Source organism: Ooceraea biroi, chromosome 5 (assembly GCF_003672135.1).
Source record: "Ooceraea biroi isolate clonal line C1 chromosome 5, Obir_v5.4, whole genome shotgun sequence".
NCBI classification, from domain to species: domain Eukaryota; kingdom Metazoa; phylum Arthropoda; class Insecta; order Hymenoptera; family Formicidae; genus Ooceraea; species Ooceraea biroi.
In genome coordinates, this window is record NC_039510.1 from 2,791,075 (window position 1) to 2,803,421 (window position 12,347).

The 12,347-nt window shown below is 35.2% G+C and overlaps 3 protein-coding genes across 7 annotated transcripts in view; 1 reads left to right on the forward strand and 2 right to left on the reverse strand.

Moving 5' to 3' along the window:
- Positions 1–249: 249 nt before the first annotated feature.
- Positions 250–3,154, reverse strand: LOC105287784 (mitochondrial ribonuclease P catalytic subunit). 2 transcript variants are annotated; one of them, XM_026969453.1, is made up of 5 exons: positions 3,068–3,154; positions 1,592–2,532; positions 1,032–1,266; positions 746–885; positions 250–600 (listed from the first exon to the last, which is right to left on the reverse strand). In XM_026969453.1, the coding sequence occupies exons 2-5, from the start codon at positions 2,437–2,439 to the stop codon at positions 261–263; spliced, it is 1,563 nt and encodes a 520-aa protein (XP_026825254.1). In that variant the 5' UTR covers positions 2,440–2,532; positions 3,068–3,154; the 3' UTR covers positions 250–260. The 2 variants fall into 2 exon arrangements, with proteins under 2 accessions (XP_026825254.1, XP_026825255.1); XM_026969454.1 differs by lacking the exon at positions 3,068–3,154 and having other exon boundaries at positions 1,592–2,063; positions 2,167–2,408.
- Positions 3,155–3,305: 151 nt separating this feature from the next.
- LOC105287740 (leucine-rich repeat-containing protein 58) lies at positions 3,306–6,770 on the forward strand. 2 transcript variants are annotated; one of them, XM_011353478.3, is made up of 6 exons: positions 3,306–3,938; positions 4,892–5,375; positions 5,490–5,706; positions 5,790–5,979; positions 6,175–6,389; positions 6,513–6,770. In XM_011353478.3, the coding sequence occupies exons 2-5, from the start codon at positions 4,903–4,905 to the stop codon at positions 6,339–6,341; spliced, it is 1,047 nt and encodes a 348-aa protein (XP_011351780.1). In that variant the 5' UTR covers positions 3,306–3,938; positions 4,892–4,902; the 3' UTR covers positions 6,342–6,389; positions 6,513–6,770. The 2 variants fall into 2 exon arrangements, with proteins under 2 accessions (XP_011351780.1, XP_011351778.1); XM_011353476.3 differs by having other exon boundaries at positions 6,175–6,770.
- A 559-nt stretch (positions 6,771–7,329) lies between these two features.
- LOC105287738 (glycogen synthase kinase-3 beta) overlaps positions 7,330–12,347 on the reverse strand; it is a 30,268-nt gene continuing 25,250 nt past the window's right edge. For 2 of the 3 annotated variants that reach the window (XM_011353474.3, XM_011353473.3), the window contains exon 8: positions 7,344–8,087. In XM_011353474.3, coding sequence (XP_011351776.1) covers positions 8,014–8,087 — 74 coding nt within the window. In that variant the 3' untranslated portion in view covers positions 7,344–8,013. Of the gene's footprint in view, positions 8,088–12,347 lie in introns of all 3 variants that reach the window. The other variant, XM_020034345.2, reaches the window with a different exon arrangement.

Consider the following 12,347-nt stretch of genomic DNA (forward strand, 5'->3'; position numbering starts at 1 on the left):
GTGGAATCTAAATTTTACAAAAAACGTAAAAAAATGTGCGTCAGGTATGAAATCATTTTCCAAAATTATAAAAATTGCACTTTATACTCGATAAAGTACAATTGTGACAAAACTGGCAAAAGACGTTTTGAATTAAGCAACGTAAATAGATTTAGACCTCATGTAAATTCTGAAACGAACGAATTTGCACGATAAAAAATTAAAAAATTCAGTAAATAAAAAATAAATGAAGGCTCGGTAATTCATAAATTTTTTTAACATCATGTGTATTTTTTTTCTTGTCTTAAACAGTACCACTTGTCCGGGAATTCGTGGAAGTCGAAGTTCGTCATAGTACAGTCGTCAGCAACATAAGGTATGTGCCAGTGGTCATCGTTCTTCTGCGCGCTTGGCAAGTAAACAAAAGGTTTCTGGATGCGAATAGACTTATTGAACTTTATGAGGGAGTACTGATGTGAACACTGCCAATGGTGGAATTCTTGATAGAGATTCAACTTCTTGAACGAGTGCTTGTGTTGTCGCAGTAAATCCGATGACACAAACATAGCGTTTATCCCGCTCGCCATGGTCGCATATAATATGTAAGGATCATCTTCAGATCTAAAATATTTAGGAATGTATATGAGATGTAAGATTTTGTTGTACTACGTTGTTAATCAAATACTATCAATGTTTGATAGTAATTAGGTCAATTAACAGCGGTGGTTAAGAATTTTCATAATATCTGCTGGAACTCGATACTTACAAATTGTCTATATAGAAAACTGACGCATATGCTTGTATCTGTTGTAAAACAGGCCACTTCTTTTGATGCTTTCGTGTCACTATAAGAATTTTCTTGTTGTTCCTGCTGAAGTAATTTATTACATCAAGTAGTGAATATACCTGCAAATATAGCAAACTATGTGTAGCGTCTTTTAAACACATTAATTAATAAATGAGATAAGAATATAAAAATATAACAATATACATATATAATTAATAATTATATAACTTATATAATTATATAACTTGAGAAAAATAAATGTTACCATTCCTGGAGAATTCTTGCTTATATAAGTTAAATTGAGGCCATCAATTACTATATCATATGGTTTAGTTTTCTCAACAAATTGCCTAAAATTTCTGAACTCTTCCGGATCAGTATTATGATAAATGTCAGAACCTATGATCAGCTTGTTCGCCACAGAATTGGCCAATTTCTGAAAAGCATCCTGCCTGATCACTATTTTCGACAAAGAGTGACCACAATGTTTGCATATTCCTCTAAACAAAAAAAAATACAAAATCTTAAATTTTCCTTTATTAGATAATCATTTTATTAAATTCTAGTTTTTATTATACTTTTTTTATTATTTCAATTTTATGGAAAACGTAAACTTAAAATCCCATTTATAAATTTATAGTATTAAACCTTTGCCTTTGCTTGAGAAAATTTCTTAACATTATTTGTTAAAATTAATAAAAAATTACTAAATTACTAAACTGAACTGTTGGAATTCCTCCCAGCTATTCCATAAAATATTTTGTTTAGAAAAGTGTGCAACAATAACTAGTGGCTTTAGAATAATACTACGAAGCAAACACTTACGTTTTAGAAATGGTTGTGGGCTTACCAACCCAACCGTATTCACTAGCTACATCAGCGTAAGCCTGGATAATCTTATTATGAATCCTTATATTGTGCTCAGACCAGAAATCAAACATTTTTAGCATGTTTTTATTAAAAGCTTCTTTCCCTTCCTGCTTGCAGTATGATAGATACGAAGTATATATATTATTTCGTGGCACTTGAGTGTGCGATATTTGTGATAAAGTACGCCAGGCAATGTCAGGCTCCCTGTTCTTGAATGCTGCAGCGGCCAGTACAGAGTATATGGTACCACTCGGTTTTTGGGTAATCTTTAGCATTTCCAGCATTTCAAATGCCTCCTTCCACTGGTCCGTGCAGCACAAGCTCGCAATGCAGTGTTCGGTCGTGAAGGCATCCAGGACTGGATACTTTTTCCTCAGATCATGGTACGTCTGGAGAATCTCTGCTTTCTCCAAGTCGTCCAAATTGCCTTTAAAGGAATATATCCTCAAGTATTTGCCGATCACAGCCGCATTTAAGGCGTAATTGTTCTGTCTTAGAAACTTAAAGTATGCGATAGCACTGTCCAGTACCGAATGTTTCATGCACATGTCGATAATTATGGTATCTACGGTGAACGGTGTGACATCTTGGATCTGAAGACACTTGTCGCGTATGTTTTGCCATTCTGCGTCCGATACGTCTTTCTTCGCGAGGGTGTCCTTGATGTCCGCGTTATTCTCGACGAAACGCAGCGGAATGACTCTTCTGGAGATATTAATTCCTCTCGACAAACATTTTGCACTCTTGCGAAACCGGTAAGACCGGGACAACAGCGATAAACTTAGCTTACAAAACACCGACATTTATGATACAATTATAAACAATTTTAACGATTATTTGGTAGTTACAATATCCTCTCGCAAATACATGGGAGCGTGAAGCTTGTAATCTTGTTGCTGAATACGGAGAGGTTAGGTATTTAAAACACTGATGCATCGTGCAACAGTTAAGGGGAAGCTGGAGTTGCTAGTGAATTATTTTTTCACTATAGCGATGGTAATTGCAGTTTCGAAAATTCTCTTTATTGCTTGTGCAAAATAAAAAAATCCTTTTCCACAAATGAAGTATAGATAGAAAGTCCGCTCTACAGGACTTTATATTCAAAATGGAAAAAAGTTAAAAACTTGCATTTGTCTTTTCTAACTTTTTTCCATTTTGAATATAAAGTCCTGTAGAGCGGACTTTCTTTCTATCTATACTTCATTTGTGGAAAAGGATTTTTTATTCTGCACAAGCGATAAAGAGAATTTTCGAAACTGCAATTACCATCGCTATAGTGAAAAAATAGTTCACTAGCAACTCCAGCTTCCCCTTAAGTAATTCTATGGTATTCGACAGGCCTTTTACGGCCTCCTTAAATTCATCTTTAGATGCCCTGTAGCCAATAAAATGATCCGCAGAGTATCTGAAGATAAACCAATCAGTGATCACCTTTCACTCGATGAGCACTTCGACTGAGCAATTGTATTTGACTTTCTTATAAACGCACCCAAATTGTGAATTCCGTACGTGCGAATAATAGTACGATCGAATGACAGATCGAACAAAACTTGATTTTCGGGCAATGGTCTGACGGCAGATCAGGAAAGTTTTTTTTATTTTTAAGCAACTCGATTTTAAGGGCAAGTCAAACGTTAGACTTTTACCTACACACATAATAATAATTATTCAACATTAATAGTAACAGACGAAAGTTTTCATTTTTCGATGAGCACATTTTTAATCTAACAAATTTTGAATGCCGCTGGGAAAATGAAAGAAAGACGAAATGAAGTGCAGAAAGTGCAGAAGCTGGGGGACGAACGGATGCTGCCGCGACAGGACTTGGCGGGGAGAGAGAATGATAGGTGATGAATCAAGCAGCACGCTGATAATGCGCGGATATCACACGGGCACGATCCGTGTGTGCCACTGTGATCGCCGCGTGTCGTCGCCCGTCGGCCGTCGTTTCTCCCATCCCGCTCGTGAGATCCATCCCTCGGTGACTCCACGGGCGCGTGTAACACCCGGAGTGTCGGAACTACGAACCGCGAACGAAGACTGCGAATATAATAATCTTTTCTTCAAAACGAGTAATAAGTGCAGCATCGCGTGCGAGATACATCGTGCGGTCGATTGCCGTGACGTCACGGGAGATCGCGTTATTGGTTTACGTAGTAGGACGGCACGGATTTCAAATACTCACTTGCGCCCTCGAGACTATTGCCCTCCTGTCCTCCCCTGCAGGGAGGGATCTTGGAACTTGGCGGTGTGACGTAGCACTTTTGAATGACGTTATACTGAGCACGTCATAGTATCGTTAGTAAGTTTTCTTTAATAAAATTATACATTATTATTATTATACATATAAAATTATACATTATATTATTTGCCATCGAATCGACACGTGTCGTTACGTATTTATACGTAAAGACAAAACGAAACGTTCACGTATATAAATCTTTTCTTAGTCCTTTGTATGCTTTTTTTATTGTTTTTTTATATAAAATATCAGGACACATTTTTTTATACTTTACTATCATTAAATAATTTTTCATCATTGCATTACGTCGTATTATGACGTAATACAAATGTATCGATCTACACTATCGTTTTCAAACTTTGGCCGAGAAAGTTGTGATTAAGAAAACATAGATAAAATACTGAATGTCATGTATATGACATTTTTAGCAAAATTTTTTAAGAATAATTTAACTGACGGTAAATGAGTTGCATAAATGTCTTCTCAGAATCTTATCGATTTGCGATAATTAAGTTGTATACATCACGTGTAATGATGACGTATATGCGTGTGCGTATACAGGGTGTTGCAAACTCAATTTCAATCAGAGGGAAGAGCTCCGCAACGTGAGCGAGCTCCGCGATTTCGCTGATCGATCGCTAGATCTGTCGCTGTTTTGTATCATACACATCTAAAATCGATAACATATGTATTGCAAGGCGCTGCCGCTCACGTAACTTGCCCGAAATGAATCTATTTCTATTTCTAACAACATCATCTACGGTCCGCGCGCTCAAACAGGCCACATTATACGAAGTACTGATGATCCCACCAAACACCAAAAGATTATAGCAATTATACAACATGTAATATAATGAATATTATAACAAGGGTAGACATCGCCCTAATATTAGGCGCGCCAATTAATTTGGTGCTTTGTTTGGAAGAAATTGAGCTTTATTTTATTTTAGAATAAAACAGAAATAAAATAATCTTGGAGTGATTTTTTTACAGCAGTTTAAAAATTCTTTCAGCTCAATCACACATGGAGAACTACACGTCTGACTCCAGTGACTCAGATTCTAGCTTGCGGACGCTAGATCTGTCATATCTATTACTGGATGACAGGGTGCTGGACAAGCAGTTCCTCAATACGAAATCGCCGGAGGACGTGGAGAATCTGTTACTGAGCCAGAACCGCCTCACGATTCTACCGGCTAGCATCAACAGATTCGTCAGCTTGAGCACTCTGGACATCACCAACTGCAACCTGAACAGGTTGCCAGACTTCTGGTCGGACTGCCCTCTGACCCGCCTGATTGCCAAACACAACAATCTGACTAATGACGGGCTGGTTAAGTGCTTTGAGAATCTGACCAATTTGAAGGAACTCAATCTGAGCGGCAACAGACTCGTGGACTTTCCTGATCAGATACTCGACTTGGCTGCCTTGAAGTACCTTTACCTAGGTGGTAATCACATTAGTGAGCTTACTAAGGACATCTGGAAGCTGCAAAAGTAATTGCGAATTCTAATAGAGAAAATTTTAAGAAGACTCTCAAGTCAAACTTCCGTTTTGCACGTTAAATCGAATATTTTACTGATCTCATCATGAATCGCGATCTCTTACAGATTACGAGTTTTGTCGATGGGAGGCAACAGATTGACGGAAGTACCGTGCACCCTTGGTCAACTGAAGAGCCTACAGGCCCTCATCCTTTGCGACAACATGCTGGAGAGCCTGCCCAGCTCGATAGCCAATTTGACGAACCTGAAAACTCTGTCGCTTCATAAAAACAGATTACGGACACTGCCTACTGAGATAATAACGTTAAACTGCCTGACAGAGGTTGGTTTTTATTATTTATTATTTAATTTCAATTAATTTCATGGTTTAACTTACTCTCTTTCCCGGTCATTCAATTTTCGCAGTTGTCTCTACGGGACAATCCGTTAGTGGTCAGATTCGTGTCCGACATGACGCACAATCCACCGTCGTTGCTGGAGCTGGCGGGGCGCGTTGTCAAAACCAGCGACATCCGCTACGACGAGCAGAGCATACCGCGCAATTTGGTGCAGTATCTCAATAGCGGCCACCGCTGTGTAAATCCCAAGTGCAAAGGTCGGTACACGTTCATCGTGAATTAGCATATTCGCAACGAGTGACTTGCAAGATTTTTACACGTATCGTTGGTGCTTGAATTGATAGTATCACATAATACCGTTACTCTTCAGTCTATAAATCTTAGCGAAATAATTTTTGCAAAATTGTCCGAGCGAGTGCTTCGCATTAAAATTAACTAATCCTTCCGCGCAGGTGTCTTCTTCAACAATCGCGTCGAGCACATCAAGTTCGTCGACTTCTGCGGCAAGTACCGTTTACCACTGTTGCAGTACTTGTGCAGCAGCAAGTGCATCGAGCCGCGCGATAGCGATGAAGAACTCGTGAGCGGTGCCATGATCCGGAAGGTCCTCCTCGGTTGATGACGTCTGAAAATATATCTTACGATCGCGATTCTACATATTATAAATTGTCTTTAAATTGGGCACGACCGACACATTGTGAGAGTGGAGAATATCCTTATCGACGCGGATGTCGTAATATCAAAAATATTATAACATCCGCGTCGATAAGGATATTCTCCACTCACAATGTGTCGGTCGTGCTGAATTTAAAGGCAATTTATAATGTAGAGGATCGAGATTGCAAGATTCCATAGGGTACCGTAGACCTAATACTGTGAAGTATTACACAGGTTTGATTGTATAATGGATCTGTCGAGATATTGTGATATATCTTACACGCTTGTGTGTCTCTTCTTTATGTTTTTCTTTATGTTTTAAATATGTAATGAATGTTGTACGTCAAATGTAAATCCATGAAATATATATAATAAATTCAATTTTTCCTGTTATTCCGTCCGATTTACTTGCGTGAACCGTCATATTAATTATAATTGCGAGATCATCGAGCCCGACATTTCTCTTCTCTTGCGAGGGAGGGATGGAGGCAGCGATGGTTAACATTATTGTTAATATTTTATTGTTAAATAAACCACAAAATATACAATAATATTATTATATAGGGTGATCCCGCCGTTTATACGGCGGAGCAATGTCGCGCGATTCTTTTCTCTCACTTAAACATATTTCAGAGTAGAATTATGCTACAAGGTATTCATTTCATCAATCGCCGGCTCGCGATTAAACGCGGCGCGTCGCCGTCCTCGCGCGGTCGTCTCTTTCGTAAAACTAAAAACAACATTTGAGAGAAAGATAAAACGCAGAGGAGGAGTAGCGAAACGAGAACTGTATAGGTAGGTGTGTTGCGTGTGTATGCATATATGTATGTATACATATATTTATAAATACGATTACATATATATACATACATATACATATATACATATATATGTATATATGTATAATGATAATTGTAAACATAGCAATTATGTAATAAGAGTCTTACTACTTTTTCTTCTTTACTTTTTTTGCTCATCGCATAGTACAGTGTATAGTTTCATATAATTAATTACCTATACATACATATACATATTCATATATATATGTGTGTGTGATTTATCTATATATTACATACATATATATGTATGTACATGCTTTTCTCTTTCTCTCTCCCTCTCACTCATACGCGCATCATACTTTCGCTCTCGCGTTCTCATGCACACGACAATGTGCGCGCACACACGCACGCACAAACGTACACGCACGCACGCTAGACGCGCGCGCGCGCACGCGCGCACACACAAACACACACACACACACACGTGCGCATACATATATCTCTCTCACACCGAAATCATGACGTCGAATTAGCGCATTTTTTTTATCATGTAGGCATGGTAGTAACTAGCGCTACTCTGTGTGTTTATTTCATTTATAATTTCATTTTATTTAACTGCGTAGTAAATATTTTTTGTGTCGCTTACGTGTTTACATATGTCTCGCTCTATATTAAACAATTTCTCCCTAATATCGTACATTCATAGATTTTAAACATTAAGGACTCACTGCGCAATCGAGGATGTTATCATTTCCTTATTCCCCGCCCGTTATATCATCGGAGAAGATCGCCGTCGTGTCCGTCTCGATCCCAGTGCACGATGCGATATATTTGTGTCATCCAGTATATATTCTTCTATTCACCATCCACCACCTGCTGCTCCTGAAGACCTTCCTGCTCCTTTGCCTCCTTCGTGTCCTTGTCCTCGTCTAGAATGTGATATTGAGGAATGTAAAATAGGAGACGCGGTCGCTATTTTTCCCGTTAACATTATGTATTTGTTTCTAATGTGTTTCATTTAATACGATTAAAAACAGTTGCAGAGTATTCGCTTCAAGAGTCAAAACATGCAATATTTTTTTGACTATATATCACAAGCAAGAAATTTTGTATGGAAATCTCTTTTATATTTCTATCAAAATAAAGAAAAATTATATATATATATACACGTATATGTATGTGTGTGTGCACGCGCGCGTGTATGAAAGATATTTTTCGTAGTAAAGATGTTAAAATTAATTAATTGATTTTGGAGTATCTGAGGACTTTTTCGAAATATGTACAAATGGGAGTGTACAGCATTATACAAGATAAAGTGCTAGCTGAACACACGTAATTACTGCCACATGCGGTATCACAAAGTCGTGATATCGAAATTATAATATTATTCTGAAGAGATTGTGAATAAGATATTTAATTAAAGAAAAAGATATTTTAATATGTATTTTTTGTACTATAATTAATCATAGTTATAACAAAATAAATCTAATAGTTATGTTACAATCGCAAATTTTTAGAATTACACACATTTTCCAGTTGTTTTTATCCTTGCAAGATTTCTTGCACACTTCCTGAGAGGATGTCCAGTAATTAGGATACATGCGTGTTTTAGACAGCAGCGCTGAGATTAAGATACAGATCAAGAAGGAAAGCTGTGATGTTTAGTGAATTATTTCTCCCTTCATATAAAAAATGTAGTATAATTACTTCTTCTTGACGGATAATAAATAAATATATCACTTGCATGAGACGTTCGCTCTAGTGTATTAAATTAATACAAAAAAGTATTTGCTGTGCGTATGTCAATTGAGATTGAGACTAAAGTACGATTTTACAAAATAACAATTTTTGTCAATAAAAATAAAATACAGTATTATTCACTAATTCATTGTTTATTTTACATTATTAGTCAGAATTAATCAAAATAATTACTATGTTAATCTTTCAATAACTTTCTCCTCTTTCTTTATTTTCGAAAACTTTCATAATTTAAAATTTATGCACTAATTTAATACACGTACACACGTCCACACGCACGTATACATATGCATACATACTTATTCCATATTAAATTAGCTTATGTATATTTTTCATCTTTTTACAAAGTCGTTACATCTTATTTATCACGAATTGATGATATTAGGATAAAAATAAAAATTTAATGAATAAAGTATTATTGTAAGATTTATTTAATTAATGTGATTGGTAGGAGTATTTTGCCTTACTTATTTTTCTTATAAACAAATTAAAGAAGTGATGTATAAAGATACGTGTATGTGTTCACATATCTCGCGCGGATTGAGATGAGATGAGAGGAATTAATTGAAACCGAAAATCGATAAATTCGTTTATTAATAATAATAATAATTTTCATGATAAATAATCAACAATCTATATCCTAGCTGTGCTTTAATTCGGTATTTAATATTAAGAGATTTATCTATTTCACAGCTAGATGCTCGGCTAGTTTCTTTTGCATTTTCAGATTTAATTTTTCTCGATAATTCGTCTAACACTTGAAAAAACAAGAGCTATTAGTTTTAGTTGCATCTTCCTGTATAATAGGATAGAAATATAATTAGACTTCGAAAGAAAGTATAAAGAATGCAACTAAACCAAATAGATTTAGGAATAAACAGCGATATTAATTTTCGATAAATTCAAATTTCGATAAATTCAAATTTCGGTAGATTCAAACTTCTTTTTTTTATATCATTCGTACCGTTATGAATTATGTAATAACGCAAAAGTGTTTCAAGCCTTCGCAGATTAGCTATATATTAAACCAATGACGGCCAATATTTTTATTTATACGACAGAAAATTATGTTAACGGGAATTTTGTAAATACATCGCTCAAGAACAATTGCAGAATAATCGCTTTTTAAAATGCCCACTACATCTAAGTAATAATCTAATTTATATCTGACACTTCGAGAGTCTTCATATTTATTCAAACTACGTTTTATTGATTCGGTAAGCACATTTACGTAAATGCAATATAAATTAGCTTCCCTTTAATCAATTTTATAATAATATTTGATTATCAGATTTTGTCTGATCCTGATCTTGAGCGGTGTAATTTCAATCTGTACAAGTTGGAGATGTCAGTTTAATTTTACTATCATTAGCATATAATTGCAAATATTTTCTTTTTTTCCTTTTTGCACGAAATGTACTTCCTTTTCATTAAAAATCGGAAAATACATTCCGAAGGGCGTGTCCCACGCATTCTTTTAAAACAAGAGAAAATTGATGAGCTTAATTAGAACTAAACGTGAGGTATATCATTAACTAAAAGACAAACTAACAGAAAGAAAGAAAGAAGAAAGAGTTAATGGCTAAGGAGTTTAATTTTAATATCTTCAATATCTATGAAAAAGCTAAGTGAAATGTCGTATTCCTTTTACTCTTCTACATCACACTCTTTCCCGCTCTTTCTTCAGATATGACATCGCCTTTTTTTCATCTCCGATCGCGTCTTCTCAGAGAAGAAACAAATTAATTGCAAACGTCAACGTCTAACGTCAATTTTTATTTCCTTTCAACGCAATGATATGTTTGTGTATATAGAATAAGGTAAGTAAGGATGTCCTAAGATTCAGTTGCGTGACTTATTTTTGTACATTTAAATTTCACACTTTGTTTATTACAATTGTTACGCTGCGAGATAGTAATTCTGGATGTGTATCTTTTACAAAGATTATCAAATTTTATTACCTATATTTTTTATTTTACATTTTTTCAAACTTAAATCCTCGTTTTTGAAAAATAAATAAAGCTATATGTGCAGTTAAAAACGTTCTACAATCTTAAAAGAGAGAGGTTTCGATATAAAGATGGATAGGAATCTTTTGTTAGTTTTATTAAACGTGTTTCAAACTTAAATATTCGATATATTATTCACGTAATTGATTCCCAGGACATGTATAATGTGCAAAAGGACCTTCATAACCGAAGGAATTTCATTAACATCATGTACAATGTGTCTTTGACTTAAAAGTATAAATCGCTTCGCTAGATTGATCAAGAAGTTCGTCATCCAGGATAAAAAATACTTTTGAAAACGCGAACACATAAAGAAAACCATAACGTAATGATAACAGTGGCATTGGTAGCTACTCATGTCCCGACAGGAAATTTTGTTTAAAGACGAAAAAACGTATATATTTCAGTTATCTCAAATTGTTCTCAGCAATTATCAACGGAAGAAATCCGTTACAAGTTTGAATGAAGAATCTTTTCAAATAAAGTTCTCTCCGCAATTAAAATATTGCAGATACATTACGTGTATATGTGTGCGATTAATCTACAGTAAAGTTAATTAAATCAAGATAACAAACGCGAAACTTTAATTTTAAGGACACATTAATATCATTATCACTCGTTATTCATTCTCCTTACTCTCTTGCTCTTGTATTCAATACGAGAACAAAATATATTGCGTCCTTAATTCGCGTCCATGTTTCTAGCCTGGTTAAGTGAAGCTTGCCTTGTGAATCGAGATTTTAGAATTTCTTATCGGTTTTTGCCATTCTTTTCGCAAAACGTGGCGCCGTGAATACACTTTCCCAAGTAAAAAAAAGGAAGTTAGAACCATAGAATGCAATCTTTATTTCTACTTAAATAAAACTGTTTCATTCAAACAATTTGCAAGAAAACTATAAATATTCCAAATGAAACCGCAGCCGAGCAGAAAGTTATTTCAATTTCGATCTTTCTTTTACTTGGGTTTTTGATAAAATGTTACTAGACATTATAAATCTTTAACACATTTCCTGTCGGGTCATTTTTCGGTGACATTTCTTTCACGCCGCGTGAATCGCATGTGCCCCATTTTGTCGGAAAACGAATATGTAGTTTTATTTATAAATAAATATACGTTTTTAAATAAAAACATGTATCGCATAATATCGATTTGTCTGCAAATTTATATTATTAAGAAAAAGAAAGTAACATTCAATTTGCGCTATAGAACTTTTTATTGTAACAAATTATAAAAGACTTTATGTACTGTTACATTTAATAGAGAAAAAAATAGCAGGTGACCTGAATGAAAATTCAGCGTAGAGGCGTATGCCACTCATGCGACAGAGAACGTGTTAAATTATTATTTTTCACCTCTGATAATCGTTAAAAAGTTATTTAAATAAGGACCAATCTTTGTATGTACGTTTAATTATGTCAAAT